Source organism: Sander lucioperca, chromosome 8 (genome assembly GCF_008315115.2).
Source record: "Sander lucioperca isolate FBNREF2018 chromosome 8, SLUC_FBN_1.2, whole genome shotgun sequence".
Lineage (NCBI taxonomy): Eukaryota > Metazoa > Chordata > Actinopteri > Perciformes > Percidae > Sander > Sander lucioperca.
In genome coordinates, this window is record NC_050180.1 from 24,696,634 (window position 1) to 24,718,607 (window position 21,974).

At 39.0% G+C, this 21,974-nt stretch overlaps 1 protein-coding gene across 4 annotated transcripts in view; it reads right to left on the minus strand.

Moving 5' to 3' along the window:
* Nucleotides 1–21,974, minus strand: part of vwc2l (von Willebrand factor C domain containing 2 like) — a 40,351-nt gene that overhangs the window by 7,989 nt on the left and 10,388 nt on the right. For 2 of the 4 annotated variants that reach the window (XM_031300146.2, XM_031300155.2), the window contains exons 3-5: nt 21,810–21,908; nt 12,636–12,765; nt 1,209–4,729 (exon numbers count right to left, since the gene is read on the minus strand). In XM_031300146.2, the coding sequence (XP_031156006.1) occupies nt 4,578–4,729; nt 12,636–12,765; nt 21,810–21,908 (381 nt within the window). In that variant the 3' untranslated portion in view covers nt 1,209–4,577. Of the gene's footprint in view, nt 1–269; nt 277–1,208; nt 4,730–12,635; nt 12,766–21,809; nt 21,909–21,974 lie in introns of those variants that run through there. The other 2 variants (XR_004105017.2, XM_031300162.2) reach the window with 2 other exon arrangements.

Sequence of the window (21,974 nt, forward strand, 5' to 3'; positions counted from 1 at the left end):
CTTACTCTATTTCTAAAGGTGAGCCCAGCCACACTCTGAAGGAAACTCATTTCAGCCACTTGTATCCTTGATCTGATTTCTTCTGGTCATTACCCAAAAGCTATTGGCTACAGGTGAAAGTGTAGAATAGAAAAAACAACGCAATTAATTGTTCAGTCACAGCGCTGGCACTTGCGGTGTCCACCTTTTTGTGTACACAAGTTGTGTGTTTGTACGTTCCCCAACCCAACGTTGGGCTGAAGGTATGTGTGTTTTAAGAGGTCTTCTACTGGCCATCTCCCAAGATGCCATTTTAAATAGTCAGGGATGCACCTAATTGCTATTGATTGCTATGTGCTGCATACAATTGCTTCCATTTTCCTGTCCTCTGCAGGAGGTGGGAGAAGGCAATTAGTAGTGCGGACGAGATAGAAGCCCAGACTGACTTGTAATGAAATGGAATGGAGGAATGGACCTGTGAGTAATGCCCTTGAACTCACTGAGCATTACAAAACCATTAAGCACTAGTATCGTATTTTCTCTCTCGAGGGCATCCCAGGAAAATACTATACTTTTATTTATTCTGACATGTTCTGCTTATAGAAAGATTACCTGGAGTTTTGAATAGAAAAACACTAAATTCAAGGAGATTTTCCCAACAGCATCCACCATACAGTGCATTCAGGTGCAAAGAAAATCAGTGCTTTTCGCAGTAATGAATTTTTCATTAGTTGTTAATGGTTTTTTTCATGACACCTTAAGTGATCTTGTGTCAGAAAGCAGTGAACAAAGAGGAAGAATACAAAAAAGAAATTCACACTCACTTTTGCCGAATAACACTTCTTTTCAAGTCTATTTAACGAAATCGGTTTTGTCTCAATGAATAATACACATTTTCTCATTTCATGTGTTTTTTTTGTTTTTTTACTCCACCTTAGATTTCAGAATACACATATGTTTGAAGATATTTACATATGAACAACATGGGGAACACCAAGGGTTGTTTAACTTTAAAAAAAACTGGACCTTTTATTTCTTTTACAGCGTAGGGTGAACCTGTGCGAGCATGTGGTCATGTACAATCAAAGATGCTCTTAATTCTAAACATAAGTTTCAAATTTGTTATAGAAATGATACTATGAGTCCCTCATGAACAGACCCTTGGTGCCCTAAAAACTAATACAATTGATTGTATAATAACAGTGTTTCTCTCCAGATAATACTCTGTGTTGGTTTTCAGGCACACTTTATGTAACAGTTTTGTTGCTGAAACGAAGATAAAGGACAAAAAACAAAACTTTCATAGTTTCCAGCTACAGTAAGTCGGTGTCTCATGGAAAGAGCGAATGGCATACCTTTACAAAATGCCATGTACAAGCCTGCGGTTTGAATGATCGGAGGACAGATGGTGGTAATTTGAATAGACATTTACAGACAGACATTAAGACTCAAGTTTCTTGGCAAAAAAATGAACAAAGACAGACTATGCTGCTGGCCTGTCCTTGAAACTGTGCAGCTTCACACATTTTGCAATGAGAAATGTAATTCCCCCTGGTTTGCCCAGACAGAGGCTCTCTCTGAAATGCTTCTTTTTTTATTGTGTTTTTAAATGCAGCCTATTCTTTCAAACAATACGCATAGGAATCAACTGTATGTTAATCCATGCCAATCCTAACTCATCCGGTTTAGTTGTCAATGAGAGCTATAAGTGTAATTTTCAGAGTAAACCTACTCACAGTGCAGAGCAACGTATGCACCAGTACAGTCTTGCTGTATGCCTCGATCTCCTTTTGCTGAAAATATAAATTCTTCCACAGTGTTCTTTGACTGTACTACCTGCTCAGATTATGTGATTTGCTTATTTGATTTCATATCTCCATTTTTTTGTTTCCCACCAGCAGTCTGGATCACAACTCGGCTCTCTATGTCTGGAGTGACAATTTAGCATGATCTTGGTCTGGATGGTTTGACTTTATTTTGACAACCACTTCATCCTCTGCACTCCTACTTCCACACCTAGTTGTTGGCAGCAGCTTGCAAATTAAGGAGACGAGCAGCCATGGTACCCCAGTTTAGATTTTTTGTTTAAATGCAATGCACCTCAGAAGCATGGAAGAAAACTGAATCAGAAAAATCAAACTCTAAAATTGGTTGCAATGTCACATTGTCATTTGGATCAAGTTGCCTGGATACTTCTATTTGCCATCATCTTCTACATTTACTTCTATCAAAACAACGTGTATTTCTAGATCTATCTGTGAAATAAATTCATTATTTTTTTTTTAGCTGTAATTGAACTGGCTGTGTCCTTGCCCTTGTAATCCTCCCTGCTGGCTGTTACAGGAATGTCGAAGGGTAAAACAATAATGAGCTTTGGGTAATACATAACGTTAAACCATTGCACCGAGGAGTGCAAACAAAGTAGCACTTAAAGCTGTCTGGGCTGTTCATTCACTGTATGAAGCCAAAGGCCATGCTTTGTGAGTCTTATCTGGAACAGTAGCAATAAGGCATCGGTGGTGGCAGCAATGCCTCTGAGCCCTGGCACACTCACTTTAGTCTTTGCTACCCAGTAAAGTAATTCCAATATATTTTTTGGATACTTGTGCCAGCTGAATAATTATTTGGCATCTAAAGTAATTAAGATGAATGAAGCTCTTTTATTAATCCTAAAATATCTGCAGCATTGAGGCTGTGATTGATAAACTGTAGATGTCAGTTTTGTTTTGAGTGTGCAGACCTCAAGCCAGATAGAGGACTGTCTTTTCACATCGAGAGACACTAAATCACTGTAGCTTAATGATAAAAATGACCCGAGCTCCATTGTTGCACCTAGGATTGAACTCCACCCACACTCTTTCAGTTCTGTGATTCATCCAGCAACCGTGTGCTGCAGCTTTACAATATGCAACAGACTGAACTTTTTCCAAAAATGAGTTTTAGTGCTTTTTAAAGTAATATACATCTTTAGTCATTGGTCTTTTTACCTATGTTCATTTCTGTCTCATTACAGAGTGCTGGGAGCTGCTATTAAGCAGCCCATCCATCATCACCCAGGAATAGGGTCTAAAAGGTTAAGGGGAACGGATTTTCTGGAAATGGAAAAAAATCTTGTGATAAATGGCATGAGCTTACTGGAATTCACCTTTTGAATTAATGACTAGTATTTATCATCTCGAAAATACCGTCTTTTGGGCCCTGGTTGGGTGCTTTTTCTTTCAGACTGGACCCCTTGAGGACCACTCAGGTCTGGGAAAATATCAAGGCAATACGTTAGCTTCTCTCTATGTTACAGGCCTGGCCATATAGCCACACCACATTTCAAGGGAAAAGCTATTCTAACACTGGGAAGGGAAGAAGCTGGAAATATATTACACAATCTATAGCAGTGGGATAATGTAACAGCTTTGTATCTTAACAAGCCTTATAGGTTTAAGTGCTTCACTGGGTGGAGATCAACGATATTGTGGATGAATGGTGTGCTTGTGTATTCTCGCATGGACAATGTGCACGTGAATGCTGTTTAAAAGCATTTAGACATATGCAGATTCCCTCCTTTTGTCTGCTGGTTCTTGTGGAGTGTGCCCAGCATGCAGGCTGCGGCAGCACCAAGCACCCAGCTGCATGATTTATCACAGAATACTCCTTGATTAAAGGAAATTAAAGCAGGCTGCTCTTGGCTTGCTAATTGCTTTGATAAGAAGTTCAAGCAGTTAGTTAGCGGGAATATTTTGGAGGATATGGACCTCTGAGAGAAAACAATAATGACAATTAGGCCGTAAGAGGCTGCCCAAAGTTGTTGTTTTTGATGCAGAGTTTCAGAATTTTACATCTACCCCTTCTCATAGTTGCTCGCTACCACCTTTCCTAATTCTACAGTACCAACTTCCCCTGCCTGTGCTGCTATTATACAGAGACATGATTTAAAACCAATGGTATGTTGATCAATAAAATCAGCGTTTGGGCTTTTATAGCAGTTTATAAAATTGACAGTAGCATCATCTAAGTGTTAGAGGTGAGTTCCTGCCATAGCGATAAAAAGTCTTACGAAGACACAAACATTTATGTGTGATGTGCATCTTGTAAATAAGCTCTTAGAGTGAAGTCGTGAAACTCAAGCACACCTTTGCAGTGCTTTCACCAGTGTCAATCCTCGTATGACAAAAAAAGTGACGTTAAGTGTGCTTACGGTTTGTTTTTTCCTGCTGTTGGAATATTACAACACCTGCGTGATTGTGACAGACAAGTACAACAAGCAAATGGCATACATACAGAAATCAACTTGAGCAATTCAACATTGCCAATGGTTAGGAAATAGTTCATGTAGCTTAGAAACCTTTTGTGTGAGAGCAGCGGGTCAAGCAAGTCAACTTCTGAAAATATATAGGACAATTAAAACTGGAGGATGGAAACAGCCTTGAGACAAGTTCCGTCGTCTTCTCAGTGGCTAAATTTGTGTGACGCTTGTGAGAGCATCTCTTCGATGCTATGCTGTCTCAGGTTGCTTAGGAATTGTGCTCCTGCCCTGTCAATCATACAAAATGGTGCAGTAGGCAGGGCCTTGCCTGAGCTTTTCCACCATCCCCGGTGGAGTCTCTCTATGACAGTGTCTGGCCATTGAGGCACTCCCGCCGCAAGCACTGCGCCGGCTTCCACCAGTCTCCGTTATGGCAGCGACAGATGGTGCAGTCGTCCACCTTTACTTCAATTCCGGCTGGGATGATCGTTGTTCCAGCAAAGCAATTTGGACCTACCACATGGGAAGGGGGAGAAAGACAGGAAAGAAGGAATGAGAACGACAAGAAATGGATGTGGCTCTCCTGAGGGCTTCTCTTTTTGGAGGGACGGCGAGTGATGCAGAGAGCTGCAGGGAGTTAGAGGAGTCAGAGCAGACGTACAGATCTTTTCACGGGCATGCACCGATGGGCTTGTTTTTGCAACACTAAAGCGCTTTTGTTAGTCTCCCCTTCTCCCTCGACATGGAGCGCTTTGCATCCTAATGCGCTGTGAGCAGAGAAGCCTGCCAGGCGCTGGCTTGGCAGTACAGAGAGAGAGAGAGAGGAAGAGAGAGAAAGCTGCTTTGAGAGGCAGTAGGGGGGATGGTGTTAATCACTTCAGTCTGTATGAAAAAGACCACAGAACTCCTTCGCAATTCCTTACAAACTGACTTACAGACAAACAATAAAGAACTCAGATTCATTTTGACGTCTGATTTATCCTTAAAACACTGTGGGATTTACCTGTGTGGAACCCTTTTTGTTGAAAATATTTCTTTAATTCTAAAAAGTGTTTGATTGCGCACCACTGGAACGCCTCATACCCATGTATTTGATAATCTCAGTAGAGCGAGAGACAGCCTTGGTACATTTTAGGATCTGCACTCGAGGAAGCCGAAACGCTGTTACCTGGGAATGCAGTGCATTTATTTTTGGTAATTACCATTTGAAATAATTATATCTACATTGTTTCTCCCTGCCTCGGTGGGGGTGCAGAGGGGTATATTTCTTCCTCTACTTCTTGAGACAGCAGAACCAGAAGGTGCCAGGAATTCTTCCCGGTTTTAATCATTTAGATGAAGCAATCAGCAGCTCAATTGGTGCGACGGTGACTTTGGTTTGCTCTCAGTATTCAGCTCTGTAAAAACCTGCTAGATTCAAGACTCTACGAGTAGTCATAAAAACTCATATGTCTCATAACTCTTGAAGACACAGTAGCTTTCACGGCTTACTTTCATGGACATTTTAGTGTCCCAGTGAATGTGATTTAGTACAGACAAACTTAACACCAGCAATGTAAATGTGAAACTGTATGGTTAGTTGACCTGAAGAGCCTAGTTACACAGGGTACTTTTGGGACACGGGCCAGCTGCATGCAAATCTGCACAATTACTCAACTTGGGCACAACATAGGCCTTTTTGACATGTCACAGTAGGAAAGGCACAGGTGTGGTTATTAAAATGAATGGCTGTATTCTATTTAGCTGCTTTGATTTCAGGGTCCTGGTATTGTACATGCTGGCTTACTGTCACACTGTCATGGCGTAATGGGACAGAGCCATTGTCAATGTTAAAAAAATAGTAACACCTGTGCCTTTCCTACTAGTCAGAATATCACTGTGACAAAGGCCTATTAGTTTTTTTGTGATAATGTTTAGGTAACTCAAAGCACACGATTATGGTTGGGTATAGATCATCATCATCAAGTCACACTGACTCAAAACATGAGACGGGTCACGCTGACTTAATATTTAAGCAAGACCATGACTTTTACCCAACCTTAACCAAGTGTTTTAATAGCCTAAAGACAGTGGAGGAAGAATCATTCAGATTCTTTAATTAAGGTGAAATAATGTAAGTATTATCAGTTAAATGTACTTCAATCAAATCAAAATTAAAAGTACTCGCACTGCAGTAAATTGATCCCTCTGTGTTTTATTAATTTATATATTGTGGAAAATGTAGTAATCTTGACAGAGACAACTTCTCACGTTGAGCACACGAATGTGTGTCTCATTTATTTATATAGGGAAAACAATTCATTCACAAAACGGTGCAGCCCAGCAACCCAACCCCCAGGTCCCACGTGATGTCATCACACGCTTAAAGGGACCGCAATCCCTAAACCAACGCAATACACAAAACATATTACATTAAACAATAAAGGTGAATTATGTCTGTCACATTCACTACACAATGATGATTATATATTATGTTTTTGGATTAAACTGCTGCATTAATATGTATGCTGCATTTTACTGCTGTAGATGTTCATGGTTGTGCTAATTGTTACTACTTTATATACTATTGGGTAGTTTTAATCTACAGCAATCATCATCTGTTTGTAGCATGTGAAAACTTGAGCTAAAAAAAAACAGCCATTTTTAAGTTTGGGACAATGCATTTTCCAGCTAATCCAAAGTTTTCTTTTATAGTTTATTTAGCTTAAGAAGTAGGTGAATTTTTGTAACCCATAAAATAAGATGCATGTTGCAATTTTTTTACTGGACAAGAAATGTATGAACAATTTTGCTCTGAAAAGTAACTAGTACCTAAAGCTGTCAGACAAATGAAGTGCAGTTAAACGTACACTATTTGCCTCTTAAATGTAGTGTAGTAAAGTACAAGTACCTCAAATTTGTATTTAGGTACAGTACTTGAGTAAATTTAGTTACATTCAACCGCTGCCTAAAGATAGGCATATAGGGTTGGCCAGTGACTCCCATTATTTCACAAGCTTTTGCTTCAGATGTCTATAGTATTTGGTTCAATCTCCTGCAGTGTTTATGAGTGGAAATAAGGTGCAGGAGGCCATAAACATCCACTAACAAAAGGAGGTGTTGACTACCTTGTATCTCCATTCTTTGCCTCAGCATAGATGAGGCAAAGAATTCTATTCAGACCTAATAAAAACCCTTTGATCTGAGCTTAGAGGAGACATGAGAATGCTTGCCAAGTCTTAACTCTCATTGATCTTCCTCTGGACAGCAGGCACAGGTTACAGGACAAACTCAGTAGAGGTTGATGAGGGAAGAGAGGGTGACTGGTGCTGGCTGCCAAGTGTGATTGTTTATAGCCAGATAGACTTGGAGCCACAAGGACACCGTTTCACTGTGGACTACCTGTCACAGTTCGAAGGACACACTGTCATCCGCCCGAACTTGTGATCGATTCATTACCAATAAAATTCAGTGAAGTCAGAAATGTTTGTCCTGTGTCAAAACTGTCTCAGCATATCATACTTTCCTTGACTGCAGCTTAAGGACTGAATGCATTTTAGGGCTCATTACCGTCTATTTGGCTCAAATACGATTATAGCCCTTGCCTAGAGGTAAGAAATGCTTCCATACAAACTCACCTGCCAAAAACCTCTAATTCACAAAAAACTGCAGCTTGTCCAAATAATATATATGTCAGTCTGAATATGTTACCTAATTATTGCCAGCTCTATGGCACTGCTACTGTATGATATGTCTGTTAAAAACCTTCAGACAGATAAGCAGAGCTATGGTTTAATCCTATCATCGTGAGGAAACGCTGGCCGTTTTCACACTACTTATCATTTTCTTAATGAGAATTACATAATTACATGTATCCCCTGATACATTTACAGTATATAATTCATGATAACGATTACTGCTAAATCAGTCAGACTCAGTTAACGTGGTTCTCTGAGATAAGCGCTCCTGGCTGACGGTTCCATTGTGCTGCCTTCTGCTCTCTGTTGCTGGTTTCAGGGTGAAACACCAAGAAGCAGACGAGCTAAAAAGCTACATCCTAATAATGGGAAGCTTTGAAAAAACGTTTGCAGCCAAAAGCATTGATATACTGGTCAAAAATGCATCTGCACACCAAGGTTGTCACCACAGTTGGAAAGGTTTTAGATGCTGAAATGTAGTTAGGACCTGCCTTAAATTAAATTATAGTCATTAATCCTGTTAAAAAATGTTCACTAATGAACCACATTTTGCCTTTTTTTAACCCAAGTATCAAGATATATTTTAACTTCCAAATCACCAAATTAATAATTAATGAGAGCTAATTAACGGTGTGCGACACCTCAATAACATTTTACCCCTTAGCAATTGGGCCAGCCCTTGACAATTCCAATTGGTTTTAAAATTTTAACAAAAGCTGTAACGACCTCAGAATGAGTGGGTTTCAGCCAGACCTTTCACCTGTACTGGAACTTCTTCAAAATTCAACAGGGTGGACCTTCAGGAGTCCGAGCACATGTACCAAACAAAAGGTCAGTAAAGTAAAGAAATATATATATAAAGTAAAGAAATATATATATATATATATATATATATATATATATATATATATATTGCAAAACTATAATACAATTATACATATTTTGAATGTACATTAGGGGCTGTTTGGTATTTATGGAATGGACCACCGGAGGAAAATAGGAGAGGGTCATGTCTTTTTATTCTTTGTTGATGGGAGGGTCATCCGATTTTTTTTAGTCTAGGGGGGAGGGTCACCCAACTGTTGTATTCATGAGAACAGCAACATTTCAAAGTTTGGTGCATATTTATCCATGTAGCTCCATGTAGCGCTCTCAGTCTCGGCCCCTATTGCTAGCAGATGGGTCCCTCCCTATTTAGTCAGCCAGACAATTTGAACTGTAGCTTTTTTTTTAGCCAAATATATATATATATATATATATATATATATATAAAAAATATATATCATATATATGTATATGTGTATATATGTGTATAGGTGCATATATATATGTATATATATGTATGTATATATATGTATGTATGTATGTGTATATATATATATATATAAAGACAGCCTTTTCAAGGCATTTGAGAAGGATGGAGTGGTAGCATGCAAGCTCCCAAATTGACGCTTGTCTGAAAAATGGAGTTTTGGATAATTTGGCAGCTTTACCTATGTGCTAAAATATACAATGACTGAGGAAGCCTAGTGACGAGTCCATAGCAACCAGTGTTGAATTTTTTATTTCCCAGTGTCCTTTGCTGAATGGTCTCAATGTTTTATTGTTTTATTTCATGTGAATACTAGTTTACTTGATGAGTAACTTAGTATTTGAAGTAATGCAGTAATGCAGGAAGTGTGCATTTAGTTTCCATGCTTATTGTGTTTCCACAACAATGTTAGTGAGTAAATCTACTGAAATGGCCCCCACACCATAACAGAGGAGTGGGATGCGTAAGATGAGAATGCAGAGGTTTAGTCACGTAAGTCATGGCTTTAAAAAAACAATGGCTATCTGTATGTCTTTGCCAAGCGCAAACCAGTACAGAATGTATCAATAAATTGTTGGGGAGGGTCATCCATTTTTTTCCATATCATTTTGGAGGGTCATCCAAAGTGTATTGCAGGTGAAGGGAGGGTCAGGTGTATTTTGACTAAAGATCCCAAAACTCCTCCAGTGGCCCCTGAAATAAATAACGAACAGTCCCTTACTCTGTGGTTATGTGATAAAGAAGACTTTAATCTATAAATTAAGCCATTTATTATCATATTTTAAAGAGCCTATGAGGAAGTAATTCATGGGGATTGAATTGTTGCTGCATAACAGGGATGACACAATTAGTTTTTAGTGCTAATTAGCAAATGTTAGCATGCTAACATGCTAAACCAAGAAAATGAACATGGTTCACATCATACCTGCTTGACATCAGCATGTCACCATCGCCTTTCGAGCCCGTTAGGAAGGGCAGGCTAATGTTAGCAGGGTTAAGCAGGAGGCACCACAATCACTAAACTATAAACGGAACTATTAAAATCGTTCCCTTGTGAGAAAACTAGGGCTGTCAAACGATTACATTTTCTTAATCGTGATTAATCGTTGAATTTCTATAGTTAATCACGATTAATCACATGTTTTATCACATGATTAACATTCTATTATTTTGCATTTCAGAACTGTTTTTTAGTACATATTAACAATGGAAAGCAATTCTTACCAGTGTATCTTGATTGGGAATCAAATGAATGCAAAGAAAATGACTTTATGAACTTGATTTTAAGATTTGTATTTGTTTATTATATGTTTAATCTAGTCACACATTTGAATCTAGAGTCAATATTAGGGTTGGGTATTGTTTGGTTTGGATACCGGTGCTAAAGCAGTACTTTTAAAACGGTACCGGTGCCTGAACCGATAAGAAGTTAAGAAAGTTTAAAAATGAAGGGTACTAAACAGTTGGCAACATTAAAGAATGGCTTGTTTATTGCTAAGGCCATATCGTCAAAATTAAATGTTTAAAAATAATGTAATTACTATAACAATAACTTATTTCACTAGTAAATAGCTGTTGAATGACAAAAACAACCACCACATGGGAAAAGGGCATTTAACAACAACTTTGAATGCACCACAAGGCTGTAAATTACCAGTTTCATTGAACGCACCGTCTGTGTTTTTCCGACAACAGCAGCTGCAGATTGTTACATCCCAGTGTCAGAATCCTCTACAGTGAAATACAGACAAACTTTACACCGTTTAGCGTTAGCTGTCAGCATTGTAACCGTGTTTAATCCAGCTACTAGCTAGCGGTAGGCTAACGTTAGCTGCTGTCAAGTATAGTGTTAACTAGCGTCACATGCAGCAATGTTTCTGTTGCCTGTATCGTCTGTTTCAGAACATCAGAGAGAAGTGCAGGCATATCAGTGGCACTAGAATGAGGCACCGAAATCCGCGTTGCTATTCCTGCAGCAGCAGGATGTGTTACGAGGAAGTACGGCAAAATAGTAGCCTGTTAGGCATGACGCAAAGCCGAGTGAAGTGAAAATCAATTAATAAATGGCAGCATGCGATTAATACGATTAAAAAAATCGCATTATGCTCGGCCCTTAATCGCATCGCGATTAACGCGTTAATGCTGACAGCCCTAGAGAAAACACGTTGACATTTTGAAAGGGTTGTGCTCATTTCACACAAAAACACTCACAGCAGGTAAAGTAAAAGACAAATGTGTGACTGCACAAATGATTGCATGTCTAACTGGAGCACATAAGTGGATGTCATCTTTTCACTGCCCCCTGTCCCTTGGCCAAAAATGAGAGCTAAACAGCATTCTTCATTGTCCTCTCCCCACAGCCCTTAGCTCCCATAGAGATTTAACTGGCTGCCAGATCCTGACCAGGCACCCTTGGGGAGTCTTGAAACGGCAGGCCTACCCTGAAATGCCAAGGGTGTCACTGTGTCCTGTCAACCTGGATTAGCTCTCTCCTAGCAGCTTCTGCAGCCTTGTTAGTGTGTGTGTGTATGTGTGTTGAAATAAAAGCAAGCAAGCAAGAGGGATACAAAGGAAATGAGAGAAAGTGTGAAAGAAAATGTGGGTAGTTGCGGTGAAATAGCCATTTAGCATCTGCCTCAAGCGAAATTGCTCTCTTAACATGTATAGGTCAACCGCTGCTTTTAAAGAAAAAAAAAATCTGAATATTTCTTTTGGCTTCTTACAGCAAGAATACTCATGAACAATTTCTATATTCTTGGCATGACACTTAACATAATGAGAAGGCGGAATGCAATAGCAAGGCATATAATCATGAGAGTACATCTCATTGTTTATTAGGTTTTCATTTGAGTTCAGAAAAACTTTCTTTGTTGGCTCTTTCATCTCTCAAATGATCTGAAGCAATTTGAGATGTGTAAAATTACAAAAAAACTATTATAGCTTATAGAGCTTTTCAGCCAGGATCACATTGCAGACGAACAGTTGTACTTTAGTCATTAAGCTCCATCTGTCCCTCAGGATTGGTGCTGGCAGAGGATAGTCTCCCACCTTGCCTTGTAAATAGCCAATGAACCATTGGAATCCTATAATTCTAATTTAGGGATTGGCTGCATGTGACAAGGGCGTCAGGGCACTGGGAGATAAAAGGCTCTCAGAGGACCCATTAGTCCCTCCTACCATGCCTTTAATCAACGGGCTAATGTTTACTCTGCTTAGTGCGTCATTTATAATTAAAACTAGTACTGCTCATTAGTTTCTAACAGGCCCAAGGTAATAATTTTAATTCATAAAACATCAATTACATCCTCATCCTCTAAAGGCGCGGTCGTCAAATGGCGATACCACAGATAAACTTTCCGCCATTGGTTTAATGAAAATGTAATGACTTCTGAGGAGTGTGTGTTGAATTCCAAAGGAGATGTGTGTTTACCGTTTTTACAGATGGGGCAGCATTGCTCCGGCTCGTACACAGGGTTGACACACTCTGGGACTGCGCAGTCGGACACCACACAGTGCACCTCATTATTTGGTTCGCAGCGGCACCATTCACAGGGTGACGGCTGTGGGCAGAGGGGTCAAGAGAAATCTGGATTAGATGATTCAGTACGTTTCACCTATATCGGTGTGTGCGTGCTTTACATGATTACTACTAGTCAGCCTGCTCCTGTGCTGGTATTTCCCAGTTAAAAAATGTTATTGTTATGCATATCATACTGTCTTCATAAACAAAGAAACAAGGTAATACATTATTCACAAGACCAATTTTATTAGGCTTCTTGCATCTTAACAGAGCCCATAGCTGACTTAAAAAAAATCCTCAGAAATAACTAATAAGGGAGTATATAAAGTAGTGTTCATGATGTTTAGTGTTTTGCTGCATTCTGCTGCGGCCTGCCTCAGGAAACAGTTCAGAGGCTTATCTTACCACCTCTGCAACATGTAAATCAGGGCTATGCAGCTCTCTGAGCTGCTGCCTCTGACTTGACTCTACCTTTACAAAGTCTCTTGACCAGAAAATGAACTGTAATGCAATTACATGGAGTGGAAAAATACAAAACTGTTTTCAAATCACGAAAGGGCAACTGTTCATCATATTAGATTTTCTTTCTGCTCATCATAGGAAAACAGTCTTTTTAGGGCATCTTTGCTCTGGGTCTGCTCTATCAGCAACTCAGCTCTCCATATTAAGCTTAGAGGGTACAAATGTGTCATATTTGTTAACCCTTTGTGATTTTTTTTTTTTGTTAGGTGGAGAGCAGCAACTGAAACCCAGCAATTGTTGGTTCAGATGAGTCCTAATGAACTGGGCTATCCTTTTTAGTCCACAGTTTTCCAAAATTGCAGGAGTCAATATTTGAATGCATATCAATGTATATACAAAACCTGCTACTTTGTGAGCAAATGTTGACTCTTGAATGACATTGAGGTGACTATGCGTTTTACTGTTGGGTATATAACATTGGTATGTACTGTAGACATTTTTAAAGGAATGGTTTGACATTTTGGGATATATGCTTATTTACTTTCTTGCTGAGGGTTAAATGAGGAGATTAATACCACTTTCAAGTCTGTATGGTAAATACAGTTAGCTTAGCATAAAGACTGGGTGGAAACAGCTAGCCTGGCTCTGTCAAAAGATCTACCAGCATTTCTAAAGCTCCCTTATTACAGTAAACAGCGGAGGCTCCAGGGAGTTATTGGTACCAACAGAGAAATAGTCTGGCACATAACCCTCCATAAAATAGCAAAATGCTGTTTTTACAGTTAGTTTTTTGTTCGGAATAAACAAACGAGATATAATGTGTGCATAAGTGAGCTTTTAAGGTACTGGTATGCAGATTTTGTTACCTTGGGACAGAGCCAGGCTAACTGTTTCTCCCTTGTTTCCAGTCTTTATGCTAAGCTAAGCTAACCAGTTGCTGGCTCCAGCTACATATTTACTGTACCGTCAAGAGAGTGTCATCAAACTCCTCATCTATCTCTCAGCAAGAAAGCGACTTAAGTCTTTTTCCCAAAATGTTATTTGTATTATTCCATTAAATGCTGGATGTTGGGCTTTGAAAAAAATGTTTTATGTCATTATGCCATCAACTATCCCAAACTGCATTAGTTCCAGACAGTTTGCTATATTTCCATCTACTACGATTGAATTGTAGCAACAACAAAAACAACAGTGCCACTGTTCTAGTTAAGTGAAAGGGCTGTGGTAATACTGGATGCTTTAATATGACTTTTATCAGCCAATTATGCCAGGATGCATTAAGTGGCACAAAGTGGGAAGTGGCCATACTTGTATTTTTATTGGAATTTATGGCAGTCTGGATGCACTGCAGCCACAAATTGAATATGAGCAACATTAAAAGATGAAAAGGGGGGGCAGTAGAAAGGAATACAAATGCATAACCCATTCTCTTATTGCAGCCGTACTTTCTTAACTTAAAACTATCTACTATGTAGAATGAGGTCTCCAAGGATCAGAGCAGAGATAATTCAGACATGAACCTCCTATCATTCATCTTACCCTCCTTGTGGGAGAAAATGTACACAACTTTCTCAACTGTTACATACTTCCTCTGATATGTCAGAAAACTGTCCGGTGCAAGTTAGGAAGTGAAACTGTGTTTCAGATATGTTTATAAAGGACAACAAAAAGTTAAAAAATCAGACACCTTACAAGGAAATAAATAAGTCCAGTAACAGTGACTGCATTTATGTGTCGAAATGTCTGTAACTTGTAAGGGTCCTAGTATAAAAAACAGTGTTCTGTATCTCTGCTTTAAAAGATTCACACTAAATGATGATGGAGTTAATCTGCTCATTCATTGTGCCTGTTGCATATTTTAGAGCTGCCTCGCCCTAATGTAAAACACACCTTTCCTTTTCTAGTGTAGCTGCACTGGAATAATAAATGCTTTTAAGAAATAGATGGAACCTGAACATCTAGAACTCCTCTCATTATAAATTCCTGTCAGAAATTCTTCTCATATTTTACCCACACAAGTAGTTGACACCAGTGCCTTGATGTAACTAAACCACAGCAAGAATATTTATCTTTCAGAGAGTTAAACATCCATACAGTTATCTTCCCCTCTGTCAGTTTGAGCGCTCATACAGAAATGCACCAATTACACGGCAAGATGTTGTGTCATACATATCGAAGATGGACTATATTTTCCCAACCTGACAGACTTAATCTGCGGGGGCTGGCAAGGTGGGATTCAGGGTCAGCAGTGGAGCATATAGGTCATTGCATTGTATTTCAGGTTTCCGATTCTGCATGCTTCTCCAGCAGGAATATCTGGCTTCATCTTGGCCCCAGTAATTGAATATATAAAGCTCACTGAGCGTTGTTGTTGTCCATTAGCTTTCTGGGTTGAGTGAAGATGAGGTACCTTAACCTTGGGCAACATATAAAATCAATTACACCTTACTTTAAAGGTATAGTTTTTTTTTTTAAGTAGGGTTGTATGATGTACTTATCGATAGTCAGTGTATTACCTACAGTAGATGACAGTTAACCTGTTGGCAGTTTGGAGGAGCTGGCAGCAGTACCGACACTGAAGCTAAGCAATGTACTGCTGTGGACTGGGTCAGCAGCAAAACGTAATTTAGCCAACTTAAAAGGCCCACCTAGGAAAATCCATTTCAGTTTAAGTGTATGCTATATTTAGAATATTTTCACCGCTTAACCCTTCAGCCCCTTTCCTCCAGTTTCCACAGAAGTTTCCCCTCTTTCTTTTTCGGCCGTTCAGTCTCCCTCTGCAAATTATTTTTCTTTATACTTTGGTTCATAAAGGTATCCTCTTGTCTTCACAGTAAATACCATTTCATTCTCACTGTCATAATCACTCTCTTTTTTGTTTTTTGTTTAATCCATAAACTGGAATGAGTCTGACCCAAACAGCTGATCTGTGACATAATACAGTGCATAGGAATACATTGAGGAAATGTAGTGCCAAAGGTAAGGGCAGTCTGATGGCAGGGTAAAGCAGTGAAAATATTCTAAATATAGCATACACTTATACTGATATTATTTTTTTTAGGGGGCTAAAGTATGTTTTGCTGCTGACCCCGTCCACAGCAGCTTCTATGTCGGTACTTGTCTGCTTCTCCAAACTGGCAGTGTGCTAACCATCATCTACTGTAGGTAATACACTGACTATCAATAAGTACCTCATACAACCCCTCTTCAAAAAGCCAGACTATTTCTTTAAATTGACACTGCCAGCAGCAGAAACCCAGGATCAGTCAAGATTATGTTAGGTAATAATGAATATGTCTTGTCAGGGAATTGAAGCAACAGCAGTCTGCAATCATGAGCTTCATACTGTGTGTTTATTACAGTCTTTAAATGGAGGTTCAAGCCTACTAAGTGTGTTAACATGCACATTACTACTCCTTTTATGATTCTGTAGAATCCCGGTTATATGGTTTTGCATGTAAACACCATATCCTGGTTTCAGAAACCTGGATTATCCCTTTTTCGAGAAAGCCAATATGCTAGCTGAAGTACTGTGATTAAAAACTGAAATACTGTGGCATGTAAACACCTTAATCATCTTACAGTCTGCCATGTACGAAAATTTTATTTATTACAGGGTTTGTACGGGTGCTTGAAATCCTTGAAAATGCTTGAATTTTGATGTTGTGTTTTCAAGGTTTGAAAAGTGCTTAAATTTAAATGCTTGAAATTGTAACTGTATTTCTTTCACGACAAATACCTATCTGACTGAATAGTTTGTTTATTAAATGGAGAAATAAAATGTTGGAGAGCTTAAAATGAAACCTGCTCGCTTGTGCATGTGTGACTGCGATCTGCCAGTCTGTTTCCATATGTGACTCCACCCCCTGTTCAGGTCCTATCCCCTGACCAATCGGCTATCCTAACCTTAACCACTCGAGGTAAAATGGAGGCTAAGTGACTGAGAGTACTTGGTGTGATAATGTAATGTTAGTGTAACTGAGGGTTTCTAATACTGTCTAGACTCAGGTTTGGCTGTAAAATAAAAACACGGGCTTCCAATGCTGGAACCAAGATGGCACTGCACGTCTCACTTAAAGGCATACTATGCAACTCAGGTTGACTCATTGGAACTACAGCCGCATGAGCTGCAGTTCCAATGAGACAACCGAAGGGGACCGAAGCTGGAAAAGTTGCATAGTATGCCTTTAATTCAACCCCGACACAAACATCAGAAAATACAACATTTTATCCACTTCCGTTTTTCCCGTCACAATAAAAGCTCTATGTTTACTGTAACTTCCTCTTAAGCCTCAACTGAGAGGTTACACAATAAAATACATTACATTAGTATTGCATGTCCGTTATGGCACGTTCATTTGTGGAATACGCAGTGAACATAGCCAAAGTTACAGCACAGTAACTGTAACGTTAACTACCCGCAAATTAAAACCTGCAAACGTTAGCCCAGTGCATAACAACAATCGTTGATTGCTGAACAGAAATCGTGTCAGATGGAGTGTTATACAAGTAGCCTACTGAATGGTTGAGGATGGCCTTGTGCAATATTTACACTGCTCTATTCCAGTAGATAAATGTATATGTCTTGGCAATGAAATAAAAAAAAATTTCAATTACATATTGTAGGCTATTTATCAGGCAGGTGCCTGTGCACTGTCAGTCTTCTGGGTTAAAATGGAATTACAGGTTGTTGTTGCACTGTCTCAGATTTTGTTCAAACCATGTCTATATCAAGAATGTGTCCCGAAACCAAGGCCTGTAAAATATTTCTGTTCAAATCCTATGTCTTCATATTTTCAGTTTTACAGCCTGAAAATCACATTATCTGGGAAGCAATATTTGGACATTAATATAATGAAAAGTATTATTCATAAGCAGTCCAAACTGTGTAGGGTGGAAGACAAGCATGTCAATATGACTGAACCATTACAAGTTTGTACGGCATGCCCTAGATTTGGAAAAAAAGTGTGAAAAGACTGACATTAAGGGTAGCATAGATTTTGTCTGATTTGACACAGAATGACCCAGCTGCATGTCATTTGGCTCAAATCCTCCCACTCAGTGCTCAGTTTTTACATGGACTCAGGCAGGTTAGATAGCAAGCAAAGTCTACTTAGACAGTGATACATTTAAAAAATAAAACTTGTGTTTTGCTTAAATATCTGATCCTTCTGCTATTACGAAACACAATTTTGGCTGTTTATAGCATTATCTCTTTTAATGTGATAAAAACACTAAATAATAATTTTGACTATGTATTGGTATGTAATTCACATGGTGTAAGGTGCTGGAAAATGCTTTAAAATGGACCTTGAAAAGTGCTTGAATTTGACCTTGGAAAAGGTGTACGTATTAGTCGATGAAACTCTTTGATTGATGTGCTAAATCAACGTTTTTTATTTCCATCCCATATGGAGAATGCAAGAAGAGGGGGTGCTGTAGGAACTATGTGGGGTTTAATGGTCACATCTGACCCATGTCTGAAACTCTAATGCAGAGGGTACACTGTATTGTTGCTCTCATTCTTTATTATTGCTGATAAGATGGAGAAACTGAAACCAGAATGCAGCAGCAAGAAACAAAAATGGGCTCATTGTTAAATGCTGAAAGAGCTCAGTTGGGACAGAAATGAGAGGGGCTAGATGTGGAAGAGTCTGATCTGCATTGACACAGAAATTCAGAAACCTGTATATTGTTGAATTAGATATATGAATAACCAGGTTTTTCCATTTTACATATCCTGAAAATGATCAATGCTATGATAAGACTGCTAGTATCCATGGAAACGTGACCTTCATAACGAAAGCAGCTACGAACAAGGTCAAAACAACAACATGCATCTAATAGTTATTACTTCTTTTGGTAATAAAAGCAACAGGCTAACGACATAACATTACTCTCCTCAACAGAGCCTTTACTTAGCAGTGGATGGTGGCTTACGTGTTAGTTTGAAGTCTCTAATTATATGTAAAAGCACAGCACAATCTGTTAGACACAATCAATGAATTTACTGTAGGAGCAGGACATTTAGTTAAGTGAATGGTAAGGATCCAGCTTACACCAGTTTCTATTAATATTTGATCATCTGGATGAAATAACTCTAAAACATAACAATGGGAACAACTAGACACAGTTTTAGTTGAGCCTGCATCTGGCACAGATACAGTTTCCCTTTTCCCCCATAAGCATTTTACTATATTTAGAGGATAGAGAATAAGACAATTAGATAGTCATATAGTCCTTAAAGTACACATTAGTGATGCATGACTAAATCTGCTAAACCTTTCATTTGTTTTCTAAGCAAATGGATTGTCTTGAATAGTGGCTGCTGGTAAATTGTAGAGATACATTGGAATTAAACTCATCATAACATTATTGTTCATGGCTCACATTCATTTTTATTGTTGTCGGACTGACAAGAAATGGGCAGCTGGCTTCTTGACGTTCTCATCCAAAAGTGTGTCATGATCTCACAGGTACATCCATGTTGTGTTACAGTTAGTAACATGCATTTCTCAATACTGTACAGTACTGTGCAAAGGTTTTAGGCAGGTATGAGAAAATGCTGTAAACTAAGAATGCTTTCAAAAATTGGACACTACAGTATACACAATACATATTGCAATAGTATGATTTGTATCAGATATATCGAAAAAACTGCTAAATAGGCTAAATCCAACACAAATAATGCTCTGCTGACTGCTGCAAACTGGCTCATACTTTTTAAGCATACTATTTATTCAACTGCTTCCCTAATGTAGCAATTGAAAGCTCTTTTTTGACGTCTTGCCGAATCGATTAGTATCCTTCTATCCCATATAGTGTCCTATATGCCAGTTCTATATTTTGGCAAAACCTAAAGTTTCCCTCAGTATTCAGTATTTCGGCTGTTTCTTACATTTGTTTCAGGCTTTATCAAATGCCTTCTTTATGTAGCAAAAGTCAGAAATGAATGATGTTTGCAGGCAGAGAACGGTAGAGAATACACGTCCCAAAAAACAGATATACACTATACAATGTGGACTAAACTCTGGACACAAAATGCATTCAGTGACCACATATTTTAAAATTAAGTTTTTTCACTTATACTTTACTCACCACCAAAACTCCATTCTGCGCATGTTTACACACTATCATTAAGACTTTTAAATGTACATGCAAAACCTACACAAAATAACACAAAATGACTGTAAATTAGACTGCAATTGGCATCTTGGAAAAAATAAAGTAAATATATAAACTCCAGGTTGGGACATACAACACTGATACACTGACATATTTGTATTCCTTGATGATCTCTATTAAGGACTTGTACGGATAAGAGAGGACATAAGGTGTGATGTGGATGAGAACTTTTGGCCAAATGTATAGAAGTATATACAAGTATCTATAGTGACTATATTGTATTGCATTACTGGAATCACTTTAGTTTCATTTTGTGCATGTCAGAATTACTCCATTTTAAGAACACATTGCAGATTCCTTCAATGTATTCAGCTGCGCCTTGTGCTTTTAGTGCGTTCTTTTGTGTGAGGTCTACCGTGAAGAGGATCAGTCATGCCTTAGCCCAAACTCACAAAGGTAAACGGGGTGCCAGCACCGAACTTAGATATGCTGCCAAATGTTTTACTGAAGAAAAGTCTCCTGTTGTCCCCGTATTATTGGCTGGGTATTTGAGTGAATCGGCTGTCATGCTTTTCATTCCCACTCTGAGACAAATGGAGACGGGGCTGGGAAGCAATGAATAGTCAAATAACCTTCAGCGGGGCAAATGGTACTGTAAAATACTTTGAGGCTGGACAACAGGGTCACAAGAATCTCACCCATGCGGTTAATAGGAGTGACGGGAATGGGTTGACAGTCAAATTGCATGCTGCTGTTGTCCAAGTCAAAAGAATATTTCACCGGTGGTCAGGACAATACAGAGAGAGAGAGAGAGAGAGAGAGAGAGAGGAGGACTTGTGGATAAGTGGAGTTGAATGCTAAAAACACACTTGATACTTTTACAGGTGAACTTTAAGTGCAAGGAAGTTCAAACCAGAAAAACTAGTTTGATAATTCTTTGTGGCCTAATTGTTTTCACTTAATATATTCTTCTAATTAGGGCCCTTGTTGCCTCTGGCAAATTGGATAGGAAAACCAATTTGAGCAATAATTTTTACAGCTTTTATAGCTGTTTTGTCTCATAGGTGTCAGTGCCGAAAAGCAGACTCACTAATTACTGTGATGTGTAGGCACCTCCGGGTGTGTGTGTGCATGCTGTTTTAAATTTACTGTTGTAATTGTCCGCACATGTGCTTTCACAGCACATTTCTATAATTACAGTACTTTGAGTTCTGCAAATACTTTTTATGTATTGAGAAAACAACTAAAAGTCATGAGAAACACAAACAGTTATATTAGTGCAGTTATACATGCCTCTAAATGAGAAATTATTTGAGATAGTGTGATGGCTGAAATCTACTATGTGTACCATTGTCACTGAAAATGTTGGAGCCCTCTCCCCCCCCCTTTTCAACTCTGCATCCCTTCCCTAGGGGGATCGCAGGAAGCACGGACGGGATTGTTCACTTTTGAGTTCACATCCCAGCCCTAGCCTGACGATCTGGGATCTGAACTCACCCTATATCTCCTGGTTCTTGATTGCAGCTGCGCTGGGGCCAGAGAGACGCCGGCAGCCATGCTGGGCGGACTGGTCCCTTCCTCATCTGATGGGGAACCCTGTAGGTGAAATACCTACTTGTTTGAGTGGAATGACTCTCTCACAGGTCAATAAAACAAAGACTA